General features: G+C 33.5%; 1 protein-coding gene across 6 annotated transcripts in view; it reads left to right on the top strand.

Annotated features, from left to right (window-relative positions):
* Nucleotides 1-17,219, top strand: part of ATRNL1 (attractin like 1) — a 721,245-nt gene that overhangs the window by 313,150 nt on the left and 390,876 nt on the right. For all 6 annotated transcript variants that reach the window (XR_009497890.1, XR_009497891.1, XM_059899416.1 and 3 more), the window contains one exon: nucleotides 2,767-2,845. Coding sequence is in view for 4 of the 6 variants with exons in the window: in XM_059899416.1 (XP_059755399.1) it covers nucleotides 2,767-2,845 (79 nt within the window). In the remaining 2 variants the exon portion in view is untranslated. The remainder of the gene's footprint in view (nucleotides 1-2,766; nucleotides 2,846-17,219) is intronic.

The following is a 17,219-nucleotide window of genomic DNA, read 5'->3' as shown; positions in this document are numbered from 1 at the left end:
TGATATTTATCTCTCTTGTTAAAATTCTTAAGGTATTATGGTAAGACTTAAATTCAGATAAATGGATCCTTGGACTATATATAAAGTATCAATTCTCACTACTATATTTCAACAGTTGCATTGTTAACCTGGATATAACAAGGGAAGTGTAACTGCTATGGCAGTAATTCAGACTAGAACAGGGTTTTGGCACTATTGGCAGGTTGGCTGGGAGAATCTTTGTTGTGGGGAGGAGGACTGACCTCTATATTGTACCATATTTACCAGCATCCCACTTGATGTCCACCAAGTGGTGACAACCAAAAATGTCTCCAGCCACTGCCAAATGTCCCTGGAGGGCAAAACTCTCCTGATTGAGAACCAGTGGACTAGAAGGAATCATGTAAGAGTCTTCAAATATATAAAGAAGTGTTAGAATATAGAAGAAGGAAATGGCTGATTCAGTGTAACCCAGAGGCAGAAGCAGCACTGATTAATAAAAGTTAGAAAGACAGCTTAACAGAAAATTTTCATAGTTTGAGCTAGCTAAAAATAAAATGCACCAACTTATGAGCCAGCAGAAGCTACTACGTGTGTTTAATTAGGGACCGGATCACTATCAGAGTTGTGCTGGGAATTTCTTTCCTGGGAGGGAGTCTGAACTAAATAATGTCATCGATATCTTCTAATGATAAGATGCTCTCATTTTGGCAGGTTAAATGACTTATATTTGGAAATGATTCCAAATGAGGTCATAGTTGAAGCTATGAGAATAACTGAGCTCTTTTTCTGAGAGCAAGAATAGGTAATAGCATGGTCTTGTGAATGAATTTTCAGGAATGTCCATAATTTAAAACAAAGAGTTGGGAATGCATTCTACTCTCATTGACTCCCTAGTGTGTCAAGAAGGATGCAGGAAGCCAAGAAAATAAAGTGTTCAGACGGGTTTTAAAGGATGGACGGTTGGTATTGTCAATTGAGAAGTAAAAGACAGTTGATAGAGAAAAGACTAGTTTATTTAATTTTTAGAAAGTCATGATGAGGAAGTACCCACTAAAATATTGCATAGTATATAAACATTAATTATTAATATTAACATTTTTATTAGTATACAAATTAGATACCAAATTATAAGACGTTAAATAAGACTAGGTTATGAGGAAATTGACATGGAAGTGGCTACATGGACCACTTGCTCAACAAACTAGAGGAAGCTACAGGGTTAATAAAATAGGGTTATTGTTTTTTTATTTTTTAAGAGATGTGGGACTTGAGAACTTCTGAAAATTTAAATTTAGGTGAAATAGAATGAGTTTATCAATACTAGAGGGAAAGATAATTATGTAAAAAGCAGAAAGGTACCTCAGTGGTTGATACTGGGGCATATGGAAAACAACTGTTATGACATAGTGTGCAAGCTCAGAGTTCAGAGTTCCCAACAGATGGGAAGGAAAGAGTCTGAGGCTTACGTGGCTCGTTTTGAATTTTGGCTCTACCACTTCAACTCCCTGTGTGACTATAAGCAATTTACTTTGAACTTCTCTGAGCATTGGATTCTTCTTTTCTAAAATAAGAATAATATATCCTATCTGGAAATGTTCTTATAAAACTAAACCCAGTCAGTGTGATGTATCTAGCACAGTATCTGGAATGTGTTCAGCACTCAGTGGATGGGTGCTAGAATTATCAATGTCATTGTCAGCATCATTGAAAGATATTCTAAGATTTCTTTAAGTGAGGCAAGGAGAAAAAATATATTAAGGATTTGACAAGAGTAGAAAGTGTCAACATTTACACTGCTTATGAGTGAATCAGTTGATGAGTACAAGGATTATCAGTTAAGGGTGAAGACCAGGTTTTCGGTAGTGGTCAGTGACCAGTGAATTTATAGTGGCACTGTCCTGCTCATTTCTGGGTCTTTTCATAGCATAATCTTTGACCACAGAGCAAAGGAAGGGAAAAGAAACAGTAATGCATGGTTGGGATTGGTTAACCAGATTCACATAAATCTGTTATTTTGAGATTTGTCAGTCTCAAGTTACTGCTAAAAAAGTATCCTCTGCTACATAGTCTATTGCAATGGTACCTAATACATATTGACCACATGTATATACGTTGTAATTGAATTATTTCTTAATTTAAACATTAGCATATACAAGGGATTCTCAGCTTCTGTAGAACTGACATTTTGGACAGAATAATTCTTTGTCATTGGGACCAGTCCTGTGCGTTGCAGGATGTTTAGCAGCGTCGCTGGCTACACTCACTAGATGCAAGTTGCACTTCTCTCCCAGTGTGATAATCAGACAGGCATCTAGACACAGTCAAATGTCCCAGTGGGGGGATGGGGGGGAGGGCTAAATCACCTTCAGTTGAGAACTACAGGAATATTCTCAGATATAAGATAGTTGCTAATAAAGGTAAAATGAATAAATGTGTGATATTTAAATTTATGAAATTGCCAGATTTTACGACTCAATAGCAATTCTAAAAAAATTTATTGCTGTATAAAACCAACAGAATTATAAAGTTACATTCCTTCTGACGGAGAAAATCTGAAAGATAGACTATAATATATATTAAAGAATATAAGTAATTTTTCTACCTGTGTACTTTGCTTTTACTTGAGAATGTTTTACAAACTTCTAATTTGTCTGTTTTGCTTGAATATTTACCAAGGCAAAGTGATTATTTCTATATATTTTTAAATCCTCTACATATTCTTTTATCATTTCATGACACATTGCAAGTGTTTTAAGCAAAAATTATTTGTGTTTTATTTTCTAGTTGTTTTTTATCCTTACTACTGGTGGCCGCTGTGGTGTGGAAGATCAAGCAAACATGTTGGGCTTCTCGACGGAGAGAGGTAACAGTAATATTACTTAATCTTTTGTTTAAAGATTCAAGCAAACATATGGATCTGTATTCCTTAATTGACATCCTCCTTTCAAACAGAGATTTTCAAATCAGTTTCATTTATTAAGATTGAGCAAGTCAGGCTTCCCTGGTGGCGCAGTGGTTGAGAATCTGCCTGCCAATGCAGGGGACACGGGTTCGAGCCCTGGTCTGGGAAGATCCCACATGCCGCAGAGCAACTAAGCCCGTGAGCCACAATTACTGAGCCTGCGCGTCTGGAGCCTGTGCTCTGCAACAAGAGAGGCCGCGATAGTGAGAGGCCCGCGCACCGCGATGAAGAGTGGCCCGCCACTCGCTGCAGCTAGGGAAAGCCCTCGCACGACCCAACACAGCTAAAAATAAATAAATAAATAAATTAAAAAAAAAAAAAGATTGAGCAAGTCAATCTAGTATTTTTTAAGCTTTAGATCAAAATTTGCCACTGTCATTTTAAATCAGTATCTGTAGAAGCATTGGTTAGTTGCAGAGTTTTTTTAAAATAGTGTTAGAATTTATAGTGGATACCAGTATTAATTTTGTTGATTAAATAACCTGCAATCTCTTTAATTTAGGTAGTTATACTATAAAAACATTATTTTTATAACTTACAATTTAAAAGAATATTCTGAGCAATAAATATTAATTTTTTGTTTGTATCGTGTAGAATTCTTTTTTTTGGTAATCAGATCTTTTTCATGGGTATCTGATAATCCAAGTTTGTTTGAATTACACCTCAATTTGATACATATCTATATCAGAATTAATCATGTGTGTCCCTTATAATCTTAAAATTGATAAAAACAGTAATACTCTTACAGAACAACTGTTGATGTAAATATATTATACAAATATAGTTTCCTAACTTTGTATGTATTAGTTAATTGAAAGGAACAAAGAAATATAATAATATGAGGATTCTAAATGTGCAGTAGATTTATTGTTCTATACCTAATATAATGAAAAAGCATTTCTGTTTTTATTAATATTATTATATTCTATTACATTTTATTTTTTATAAATATATTTATTTATTTATTTATTTTTGGCTGCATTGGGTTCATTGCTGCGCACGGGCTCTCTCTAGTTGCAGCGAGCGGGGGCTACTCTTTGTTGTGGTGCGCGGGCTTCAGTAGTTGTGATGTGCGGGCTTCAGTAGTTGTGGCTCGTGGGCTCTAGAGTGCAGGCTCAGTAGTTGTGGCGCACGGGCTTAGTTGCTGTGCGACATGCGGGATCTTCCCGGACCAGGGCTCGAAGCCATGTCCCCTGCATTGGCAGACGGACTCTTAACCACTGCGCCACCAGGGAAGTCCGTCTATTACTATTAATATTAGTATTATTAGCATTTTATTTGCTGTTGCATTTCCCAGTATATTTTTATACGTTTAATTTTGTGAAACAGTGTATAGCAGAGATATAATTACTTACCTTCTTGTTTTCCACAAAAAAGATTATATTTAAAAACAATCCAGAATATTCCAAATTATAGAATTAGTAAATGACATGAGTTCTTCTTAATTATTCTCCTATTTTCAAACATCCAGTGCCTACCTATAATATATTTGCAAACTTGACACCACTCCCCTGCAAATAAATTACTTGCCCTAATTCTCTCCACCTCTCTGATTTTCTATACATGGGCAGTGCAACATCAGTGAGAATTTACTTGGTATGGTCCTATGATAAAATGTAATCCAATTTAAAAGGAATTTAAAAAATATTAATATATAAATATTTTGCAAAAAGTGGAATTCTGTGTGGAGATAAACAATCTTCTACACATGCTAGACAATCTATTAAGGTAAAAGTATGGATTCAGGAAGGAAAAAACAAGTGGTAGTCAGGCAGTCTGAAAACTTTCCATAATGGAGTAGAGCAAGTGACTACTTATGCCTCGTATCATTAGAAAAGAAGTTAGGCTCAATCAGGGAGCCTGGGTTCTCACTTCATTATGACTAGCAATGTTTAAATATCTGATTTCTAAAGTTTATAAAATGTAACTGTATAAAGATAGAATTGTGAAAACATCGATGTACAACTCTGCCATTAGCTGGGTGGGTAAGCAGTCTAATTGAATTCAGTTTCCTCTAAAGAGAGGCGTCGTACTACATAACTTATTCTCAGTTTGAGGTTCCTAGAGCTCTAGGAATGTTTATATGTAATGACTAAAGTTTAGAAACGATTAAATATTTGATAAAAATAATGGGAATTGTTCATTTAACTATGAAACTTCCACACTTTTCAAAATGACAAATTGCTTTTGGTTAATATATCACCTCAGTGTAGTATGTAGTTTATTGCATATTATCGGAAGCTCTGGCCAGCTGATATTACTTTAATTTTTAAAATACAAATATGAATTTATTTTTTGATTAGAAGTCAATATCTAAGTATGTGTTGCACATGTGAGAATGGAGGAAAATTAGGAAGGAAGGGAGAACTAGATTAGGGACCTCTGGGCCAGTTCTAATCTGTGGTTCTAAATGTTACTATGTCCTCTTGATAATCCTCAATTTAATGTCCTTCTTTCCACATCTTCCAGGTAATGAATCTTTGTTAAAGAATATAACAATATTTGCGTTTAATTTGCTACCTCTACCAAAATACAAAATCTGTCCTGTTGAGAGGTCATGTCATGTTACAATATCATAGTTAAAAAATATTATGGGGGATTTTATCATTTTTAACTTTATTAAATCTTTTAAATACAAATTTCTAATGTCTTAGAAACCATTCATATGTTGATGCCCAAAGTAAAGATGATATTATTTTGATGACTACCAGAAATCTATTTAGCTAATAATTTTTATATTATTAAAAGATTGTCATTTTGGTTTTAGAGACCCAATGACTTTTAACTACACAGTTGTAGCTAATATGATAATCCCATTTATAGACTTTATGTAAATGGAGTAAAAAGGTGTTTTTATCTCTCTTTATTCAGTTTTAACTATTAGATTAACACTAATATTCCCCAAAGGAAAATACCTCAATATTTTTTCTTTATATGGAGATGATACTTTCTCCAAAGCATTAAGACATCAATTATTGTAAACCTCAGAGGACCCCTATGAGTAGTAGAATGACAGTTTATCTTTAATAGTAAATGAAGGTTATTTAAAGGATTCTTCCTTCTTGGTATTTCTGTAATTTTGTTATCGGAATTGTATTACTTGCTTTTCTAAATATAAGGACTGTTTTAAAATGAAAATAATCTTTAGACATTTTAAAAATATATTGTGTTAATTAAACCAGACATATTGCTTTTTTGTTTTTAACTATTCGAAGGTTTGGGTCTCATAAACACACACGTACATTTTTTGTGTTATAATTTTAATATCAGAAGCCCATTAATAATGTTATGCCTTTGAATAATACCCCTTGAATTCAGGGGCTCTTAAAAACACAAAAATGAAACTATAAAGGACCTTAATTTTAATGTTACCTCTTCATATGGGAGCCCGAAACTCATTTCTGTAATAACCCTATTAAAAATATGAAAGTTTTGTGTGCATGTGTGTGGAGGGAATGCTGTGCTAATTAATGGAAACAATAAGTGGACATTGATCGGTGGAAATATTATAAAATACAAGAAGGATGAGTTTATTTTTATAGCTTATGCTTGTTACAGAGGTCTTGAAAACCTTGAGATTCAATGGCACCTTGAATTTTAGATAAATAGTCATTATATTACAAAAACATTTGTTAGGGCCAGGTATATGTTAAAAGGAGACTTTTTAAATAGCATCGTCATACTTAATAATTTTCATGTTTAAACTAAACTATGAGTTTTTAATAGGTATTAAAGGCACAAACCCATTAAAATTTTATAATTACTCCTTGCAATAAAGGTATTAATCTTATATTTGACTAACATAAGTGGAAATATCATGCATATCTTAACAGTTATAAGAAGTTAATTTTTTCAGTTAACAATATTTATTCCCATATATTTTGGGTGGTTTAACTGTAGTATACCTCCATTAAAATCTAACTGGAAAATCTATAGAATAATAGATCCCATAAGCAAAGGTAAGGTTATATTAATCAACTTCATATTACTAGTGGGTTTGTGTATTTGAATGATTACATTTCCTGTACCAGGAACTTTTATTTCTTTTATTCTCTTTACAGTTCTTTAAAGAATAAAAAATATATTAATATAGATCGTTACCACATTATTTGCTTATATTTCATAGTATAGTATGCATCTCTAATGCTTAAAAATCAATAAGAACAATATTGTCTGGGATAAGTCAGTGTCCAATGAGTAACTGATCTTGTGTTCATGATGCTCTATTTTCCTGCACATTTCACAGTCACGCAGCATAAAACCTAAATTTGAATTTAACATAATCAACCTGAAATTTGAGTTAAAAATAATAAACTAAAACCCATAAATAGTAGCTCTGAGTGACAAACTACTTTTCTTAAGGCAAACACATTAACTCTTTCCTCTGTTTCATGGGCACAAAAAAACAAAAAAGAATTAGTATCATTAAGTTATACTTTACTCAGGAAATGTCATGAGTCAACAATTTATGATAAAATCATCTCTGAGAGGCTAAATTTGTGGTAAATGGGTTCTCATCTAAATATTATTAATGTAATGCATCATTGTTTACAAAGTAAGTTACTGTACCTCTTTAGAAATACACCCAACTTATTTAGAGAGAGGAGAGTGGGCAGAGAGAAGAGAGTAATGAGAAAATGTTACTTTGGGTGGAAAAATTAAAATTAATTCATTTAGGTACTGTATGAAACTTCTTGTATAATTTCTTAGTAATTTAAGAATCTGTATTTTATTTTTAATGGTCAAACATTGCAATATCTAGATAAAGCTTTCCATAAAACATGTTGCTTTGTCAGAAAAGCAAGAAGTTTTAAAAATCATTATTAAATAATGAGCTCAAATAAATGTTTATCTTGGCAGTTAATGGCCTTAGTATCAACTTATTTTTGCTTAATATTTTCTGTAATATTATGACACAAATCAATCATTTGATGTACCACTTAGAAAGAAAAAACAGTGCCAATTAACTATGGCTGTCTTGCCACTAAGAATATTTGTCTTATACTATTCAAAGGACTCATACAGAATTACTTAGGTATAGATTTTATTGTATATCAACATGTATATACATTGAAAGGAAAGTAAAAGCAAAATAAATTGGGTAAGGCATTACCAAAACTTGTTCACGTTCATAGTCCAGTTTTTCATAAATCACTTTGACTCAGGAAAAAAACGTTTTGTTTATTTCACATAGTATCATTGACTAGAGTAATCAAGTTTGTGTCTGTGCAGGCAATGACAACTATATCATAACTGCCATCTGGCCAGTAGTGATTGTACAATTTCATTGATTGTAAGACACATCAGACTTCAGAGATATTAAAATGTGAAAACAAAGTATGGCTTAGAATCTATAAAATATGGTAGGGCCTACTTTATAAGGTTTATAGTACTAAATGAGTTAATATGTGCTAAATACCCCACTGCCTGTTACTTACCAGACTTCAACAAACGTTAGCAATTATTGTTTGTTGATACGTAAAATAAAGAATGATTAGCAATATATTATGCATTCATATTAGTAACAGCAACTCCTGTATATCTAGGATTCTTTTCCTCCTCCATATCCACTTTAACACAGTGGTTCTCAATCTAGCCAGTCCTTTAGAATCACCTGTAGATCTTAAAAAATATATTTATATATCCCTGAGTGCCACTCCACTACTCGACCCCCATCAGACCTATAAATCAGAATTTCTTTGAGACTCAGCTTGATGTATCTATTTTTAAGCCCACAATTGATTGTAATATGCACCATTAGCATTGAAACTCTGCTTTGACTTCTACCCTTAGAGAGATGGAAAACCATTGAAGGGTTTTCCACAGAGGAGTTAAGTGATTTGAGCTAAAATGATCTGCTTTTAAACTGATAATTCTGCTGCTGTGTTAAAACTAGATTACAGATAGACACCTGTAGACACAGGGAGACTAGTAAGTAGGTTATTACCATACCTGGTGAGAGATGATGATAGCTCAGATCAAGAGGTGGCAGTGGATATGGCAAGAAGTGATTGGATTATGAGTACGTATTGAAGATAATAACAGGATTAGATGGATAGGGTGGTGTGAGAAAGAAATAAACCAACCATAGAGCTCGCAGAAAATGAAGGAAATAATAGAGACTAGAGGAGAAATTAATGCAATAGAGAACAGAAAAACAGCATAGAAAATCAATGAACATAAGCTGGTTCTTTGAAAGATCAACAAAATTGACAAAATAGCTCAACTGACCAAGAATAAAAGAGAGAAGATTCAAATCACTAAAATCTGGAATGAAAGAGGCAATATTATTACTGATCTTCTCGAGATAAAAAGGCTTCTAAGGGTACACTATGAACATCTGTAGGCCAACAAACTGGATAATTTAGGTGAAATGGAAAACTCCTGGAAAGGGATAAACTGTCAAAACTGATTCAAGAGGAAATATAAAATGAGTTAGACCGTAACAAGCAGAAAGATTGCATTAGTAATTTAAAAATTTCACACTAGATGGATCAATGTCCTGTCTGCAACAAGCACATGTAGCGCCCAGATCTTGCTTTCTAATACAATTTTCCAATGAAAGGAACCAGGGAATTTTGGAGAATTGGCCGATTCTCGGACTGGGACGGGAAATACACAAACTGAGCCTGGAGTTTCTTGTAGTGCCAGAATGTAAGGAATTGTTCAAATACACAAACACACATACACACACACACGCACACACACACACACACACACAAACACTACAATGATGAGAGTATGTCAAAGGGATACTAGAGCCACCAGAGGTAGCTCCCATGATCAAAACAGGAACAATTTGAGCAGTAAAATAAAGTAATATTTTATGATAAGCGGGTATATAAAATAAGTATCAATGAACCCATACTGATATAAACAAGTTATTGAATAAATAAATAAATGGAGGAGAATTGATGTTCTCCCATGCAGAAGAATTCCAAATAATTTAGTAGGTAGTTTGCCCTTGAGTAGGTGGAGCATAGCTGCACACTCCTTAAGTGTGAGATGAACATGGTGACTTCCTTGCAAAGCACACGGTATGGAATGGGGTAAAAAGAGTAAAACTGAGTCACTTTACAGTGGAGAAGTCTGGCAGACACACCCTTAGCCAGGTGATCAAGGTCAACATCAACAGAGATTAGTCATGGTGATAGTATGTATCTTTGATATGATGTGATAAGAATGGGACTTTATCTCTGCAGTCTTCCTCCCCAAAACCCATAACTCTAATCTAATTATGAGGAAAACATTAGCTCAGTCCTAGCTGAAGAACAATACCTGAATCTAAAAAATACTTCATCAGTACTCATCAGAACTGTCAAGCTTTAGGAGACATGACTACTAAATGTAACGTAATATCCTAGAAAGGATCCTGGAACAGAATAAAAAATGGACTTTAGTTAATAATAATGTATCAATATTGGTTCACTAATTGTCACAAATATACCATACTAATGCAAAGTGATACTAATAGGAGAAACTGGGTATGGGACATACTGAAACTCTGAAATATCTTTGCAATTTTTCTATAAATCTAAAACTATTACAAAATGAAATTATTTTTAAGAATTTTCACAAAGAAAAGTCTAGACTCAGATGGCTTGACTGGTGAATCCTACCAAACATTTAAAGAAGAATTAATCAGTCCTCACAAACTCTTCCAAAAAAATAGAAGAGGAAGGAACGCTTTCCAACTCTTTCTGTGAGGCGAGTATTATCCTGATACCAAATACAGACTTTGACATAAGCACAGACCAATATCCCTTATGAATACACACAAAAAAATCCTCAACAAAATACTAGCAAACTGAAACCAAAAACACATGAAAGAATTATACACTATGGCCAAGGAGGATTTATCTCATGAATGTAAGACTGGTTCAACATATGAAAATAAGTCAATACAATACACCATATCAATAGAATAAAGGACACTAATCACATGAGAATCGCAATAGATGGTAAAAAAAAAAAGCCAAACCCTTTCATTATAAAACACCCAACAAACTAAGAGCGAAAGCAAACTTAACCTGGTAAAGGGTGTCTATGAAAAACACATAGCTAGTTAACATCATATTTAAGGAATTCTTCCCTAAGGTCAGGAACAAATCAAGGATGTCCACTCTTAACGTTTCTGTTCAACATTGTACCCAGATGTTCAAGCCAGAGCAATTAGGCAAGGAAATGGGGTAACAGACATCCAGATTGGAAAGAAGTGAAACTATCCCTATTAGCAGATGACATGTTTTTTGTATAAAAATCCTCGGGAAACCACCAAAAGATTATTAGAACTAATAAATGATTTCATTAAACTTATAGAATATAAGATCAATTTACAAAAATCAGTTCTATTTCTATACACAAACAATGAACAATCTGAAAATAGAATTAAGAAAACAATTTGATTTAAAATAACATCAATACGAATAAATTACTTAGGAACAAATTTAAGAAGATAAGTATGAAACTTATACTCTGAGAACTACAAAACATTGTTGAAAGAAATTAAAAAGATTTAAATGAATGGTAAGATATTCCTAGTTGGTAGATTGGAAGGCTTTATATTGTTAAGATGGCAATACTTCCCAACTGATACACAGATTCAGCATGATCCCTATCGAAACACCAACTGGCTTCTTAGTAAAAATTGACAAGAGAATCCTAAAATTCATGTAAAAATTCAGAGGACCCCGAATAGCTAAAACAATTTTGAAAAAGAGGACCAAAGCCGGAAGACTCACACTTCCTAAATTCAACTCACTGCAAAGCTACATTAATCAGTTTGGTGAGCTTACTGGCATAAGGATGGACGTATGATCAACAGAATAAAATTGAGAGTCCAGAAATAAACCCTTATATTTACAGTCAGTCGATTTTCTACAGGGGTTTTAAGACAATTAAATTGGGGAAAGATTAGTCTTTCCAACAAATGATGTTGGGCACCTGGATACCACATGCAAAAGAATGAAGTTGGACCGATACTTCACACCATCCACAAAATTGAGGGAACAATACACATAGATGTAAGAGCTAAAACTAAAAAATCCTTAGAAGAAAACACAGGAATAAATTTTCCTGACCTTGAAAAGTCCTCTTAGATATGACACCAAAACACAAGTGGCTAAAGAAAAAGTAGATAAATTGGAATTCATCAAAATTAAAAACTTTTGTGCTTCAAATAAAACCATCACGAAAGTGAAAAGACAACCTAAAGAATGAGAGTAAATGTTTGTAAATCATTTATCTAAGTGACTTGTATCTAAATATATAAAGAACTCTTACAACTCAGTAAAATAACAAATGATTCAATTAAAAATAGCCAAAAGATTATGACTGGGCGTTTCTCCAAATGAGATATTTAAATGGCCAATAAACATATGAAAAGATGCTCAGCAACATTAGCCACCAGGAAAATAGAAATAAAACCCACAGAATACCACTTCACACCCACTAGGATGGTTATGATCAGCAATAATATATGTTATTATTCACCAATAATTATCACCATTAATTACCAATATTCATCAATAAGTATCACCAATTATCACTAATAATAAATGATAATAATAAATTGAGGATGTGGAGAAATTTAATGCCTCATACATTGTTGCTGGGTGTGTAAAATGGTGCAGCCACTTTGTAATACAGTCTGTCAATTTCTCAAAAGGTTCAAGTCTCCTTATGACCCAGCAATGTCACCCCTAGGTATATACCGCAGAGAAATGACAACATAGATAAACAGAAAAACTTGTGCATAAATATTTTTAACATTATTCATAATAGCCATAAAGCAAAACATCCCAAATGTCCATCAGCAGATGAATGAATAGTGTGATATGTTTGTAAATGGAATGTTACACTGTATTAGAAAAGAATGAAGTCCTGATAGACGCTGTAACAATGGATGAACCTTGACAGCATTAGGCAAATCTATAGAGACAGAAAATTCGTGGTTGTCTTGGGCTGTGGGGTGCCTGGTGGGTGAGGAGTGAGGGGTGGCTGAATAGCAAGTGATTGCTAATAGGTACAGAGTTTCTTTTTGGGATATTGGAAATATTTAAACTTAGATTGTGTTGACTGTTGCACAGCTCTGTGAATATACTAAATACCATTTAATTTACACTTTAAATGGCTGAATTGTATTGTATATGAATATCTCAAAATACCTGTTAAAAAATAAGAGAGAGAGAGGTTAGGAGGAGGAAGAGAGAACTTAAAGCATGAAGTGTAGATAACTCTTAAGAGGTTTTTTGCTTCAATGGGGCAGAGTGTATATACTTTACACTCCTGCCTTTTGTTGTAGAGGAATTTACTTTCAGTGCTTCAGTCTAAAACTAATCCTTCCACTTGTGCACTGGATGGTCCTCATTGAATCATGTAGATAAGGCAACCATATAGTTGATTGAACTTAAACAAAACAAGCACACACATTTAAACTGGTTATTTAATTTTGGTGTTTTGTAATGTAAATGGAATGTTCATTAATATAGTACAACAAAGCAAGTAAATTATATCTTATTCTTGAAGTCTAACATAGATGCTTCTCATTCACAGTCATTTATGTGGGTCGATATAAAAAGGAAACAGAATTAAAAATCTATTTTTTGTTTTATTTACACCTGCTAGATGACTAGGGACTAGTATGTTCTCTCTTACATCTAAAATACCTGATTAGTAAAAGAAGAATTTTGTCTTATCAAAAGTTGCATTGCTTTTGCTGAAATAATATGTTTTTTAAAGTAAAAGATATTATTTCAAGGTATATGATCTTTTGTATTGCATAAATTATTGTGGAATGATGGAAATAGAATTTCTCAGGATTGTATTCAGATCCAGGATTTAGCACATTAAAAGTTGAGTGTATGGGTGATAGTATTACCAGCATTCCATATTAACATCGTTCATATTTTGTAAATTGTTGTTTAAAATAAAAGAATTGTCACATTTAAGAATATGCCATAATTTTCACATCTGTATTTGAGGGTCCCTCTGCCTACCTCCTACCTCCTTCCTACAGTGTCCTCCCCAGTCCATGACTGCACACTTTTTTGCTAGCTGTATACTATTAATACTTGGACATTTATATATAATTTTTATTTTTATAAATTTATTTATTTATTTATTTTTGGCTGCGTTGGGTCTTCATTGCTGCGTGAGGGCTTTCTCTAGTTGCGGCGAGCGGGGGCTATTCTTTGTTGCAGTGCGTGGGCTTCTCATTGTGGTGGCTTCTCTTGTTGCGGAACGCGGGCTCTAGGCGTGCAGGCTTCAGTAGTTGCGGCACACGGAGTCTAGAGCACAGGCTCAGTAGTTGTGGCGCACAGGGCTTAGTTGCTCCGTGGCATGTGGAATCTTCCCGGACCAAGGCTCGAACCCGTGTCCCCTGCATTGGCAGGCGGATTCGTAACCACTGTGCCACCAGGGAAGTCCCTGTATATACATTTAAGCCTAATACATAATTAAGCACTATGTATAATTTTATGAGCTAAAATTTCTTCTCTTTGTGAACTTTTAAGATACATTCTACTGATTCTAGTTGGATAGAAAATCTGCTTCTAGCAATGTTTTAAAAATTATGACTGAACATGGTTACTGTAATGCATTCCTTATTAATTGTCCAAAATTAGTTTAGTTATCTAACAGTACATAGTTATCTCAATCATGTACTTAGTATTTTTATTTCAAAATAAAAATGCTTTTATTAATATCAGCATCCTGAAGAATTGATTTTCCCAATAATTCAACCACATTATAAGGAACATAAAAACAGTATTAAATTGAAACATCTAGATATTGTGCACCCTCCATCACTGGTAGTGGTTTACTGTAATAGGGATTCTCAATCAAAGAGGACATTTCAAAATAGTATAATTTGAAAAAGCCTCCTCTGGTTGATTTTGATGTCCCCTTTAGAGGGGCAATTCTCCTTTCTTTCTCATCCCCAAGAGTCACAGCTGTACTGGAAATAATGCTAAATTGGCATTTGACACATACTGTCATTATCAAGAAATTACCTGGTATTCTTGCTACATAGTATATTGCATTTATTTATTTTTAAAGTCTTTTAATATCTGCATAATTATGGTCTAATTTGGTTTGTTGTCATTCACTGAAATGATTCATATACTTTAATTGTAATATCTAGGAAAGCCACTATTAGAGTAGTATTGAATGAACATGGTATTCATAGAACATGAATGAATCTAATATTGAAAGTATTAGCTATTTTAGTATATTAATTAACTTGAGTCTGAAATCACTGTTATATTATAACCAATAGTTTGAACAAGGGCAGGCAATCACAGCTTGATTCTTTATTCCCGTAGCTCATGAAAACTCATTTCATGTGGCCAAATGGTTTCTGTTCCTTGAGTAGCTAAGGACAAGCACGATTTTTTTTTTCCCCTCCCTTTTTTTTCTAGACATGTTTTCCATTTCTTTGGTAATTTATTTCACAAAATTTTATTCTAATAGTGGAAGAGAATATTAAGTCAGTCTCTCTACTGGAAGTAAACATTGGGCACATTGCTAACAAATCAAACATCATTTTTATTACCTTGTTTGCATTTTTTAATATCTATTTTTAATAAGTGATATGTCTATGTTTCAAAATTCAAAATTTGCACCCCTGTTCCCTAATCACTCAATTCTCTCCTTCCCAGAGCCAATCAGTGTTACCAGGGTTTTTTGTTTTTGTATTCTTTTGAAGTTATTTAATGCATACACAAGTAACTGTGAACATACCTTTTTCCCTTGATTATTTACTCTAATGATAGCATACTATATACACCTGTTTGGAAGATTTTAACATTTAACTTTAAAATTCTGAATAATTCTTATAATTCTAAATTATTACTTTTTTAAAGGAATATTTCATATCTAATAATGAGGAGTCAAAAATGTAAAACTAGTATTTTCGTGGTGTATCACATTTTGACAATTTTTAATTTTTTTCTCTTTACTATTTATTTCTATCGTGAAGTAATGCACTTAGAATATTCTTTCAAAGAGATTTTTGGAAGAATTCCAGGATACCATTTTAGCTATTAATTCTGAGAAATAATTCTTTTTTAAAATTTTATTGAAGTATAGTTGATTTACAGTGTTATGTTAATTTCTGCTGTGCAGCAAAGTGACTCAGTTACACACATATATGTCCTTTTTCATATTCTTTTCCATTATGGTTTATCACAGGATATTGAATATAGTTCCCTGTGCTATATAATAAGACCTTGTTGTTTATGCATCCTATATATAATAGTTTGCATCTGCTAATCCCAAACTCCCAATAATTCCCTCCCCAACCCCCTCTCCCCCTTGGCAACCACAAGTCTGTTCTCTATGTCTGTGAGTCTGTTTCTGTTTCAGAGGTGTGTTCATTTGTGTTGTATTTTAGATCCCACATATAAGTGATATCATATGGTATTTGTCTTTCTCTTTCTCACTTACTTCGCTTAGTATGATAATCTCTAGGTCCATCCATGTTGCTGCAAATGGCATTATTTCGTTCTTTTTTTATGGCTGAGTAGTATTCCATTATGTGTGTGTGTGTTTGTGTGTGTGTGTGTGTGTGTGTGTGTGTGTATCACATCTTCTTTATCCATTCATCTGTCGATGGACATTCAGATTGTTTCCATGTCTTCACTATTGTAAATGGTGCTGCTGTGAACATAGATGCACATGTATCTTTTCAAATTATAGTTTTGTTTGGGTATATGCCCAGGAGAGGAATTGCTGGATCATATGACAACTCTATTTTTAGTTTTTTGAGGAATCTCCATGCTGTTATCCATAGTGGCTGAACCAATTCACATTCCCACCAACAGTGTAGGAAGGTTCCCTTTTCTTCACAGCTTCTCCAGCATTTATTATCCGTAGACTTTTAAATTATGGTCATTCTGACTGATGTGAGGTGGTACCTCATTGTAGTTTTGATTTGCATTTATCTAATAATTAGCAACGATGAGCACCTTTTCATGTGCCTATTGGCCATGTGTATGTTTTCTTTGGAGAAATGTCTATTTAGGTCTTCTGCGCCCTTTCGGTTGGGTTGTTTGTCTTTTTGTTATTGAATTGTATGAGCTGTTTGTATATTTTGGAAATTAAGCCCTTGTAGGTCACATCATTTGCAATTATTTTCTCCCAGGCCATAGGTTGTCTTTTCGTTTTGTTTATGGCTTCCCTTGCTGTGCAAAAGCTTATAAGCTTGATTAGGTCCCATTTGTTTATTTTGTTTTTATTTCTATTGTCTTGGAAGACTGACCTAAGAAAACATTGG

Source organism: Balaenoptera ricei, chromosome 16, assembly GCF_028023285.1.
Source record: "Balaenoptera ricei isolate mBalRic1 chromosome 16, mBalRic1.hap2, whole genome shotgun sequence".
Lineage (NCBI taxonomy): Eukaryota > Metazoa > Chordata > Mammalia > Artiodactyla > Balaenopteridae > Balaenoptera > Balaenoptera ricei.
The sequence above is the reverse complement of the archived record's forward strand: the minus strand, read 5'-3'. Positions and strand labels throughout refer to the sequence as shown.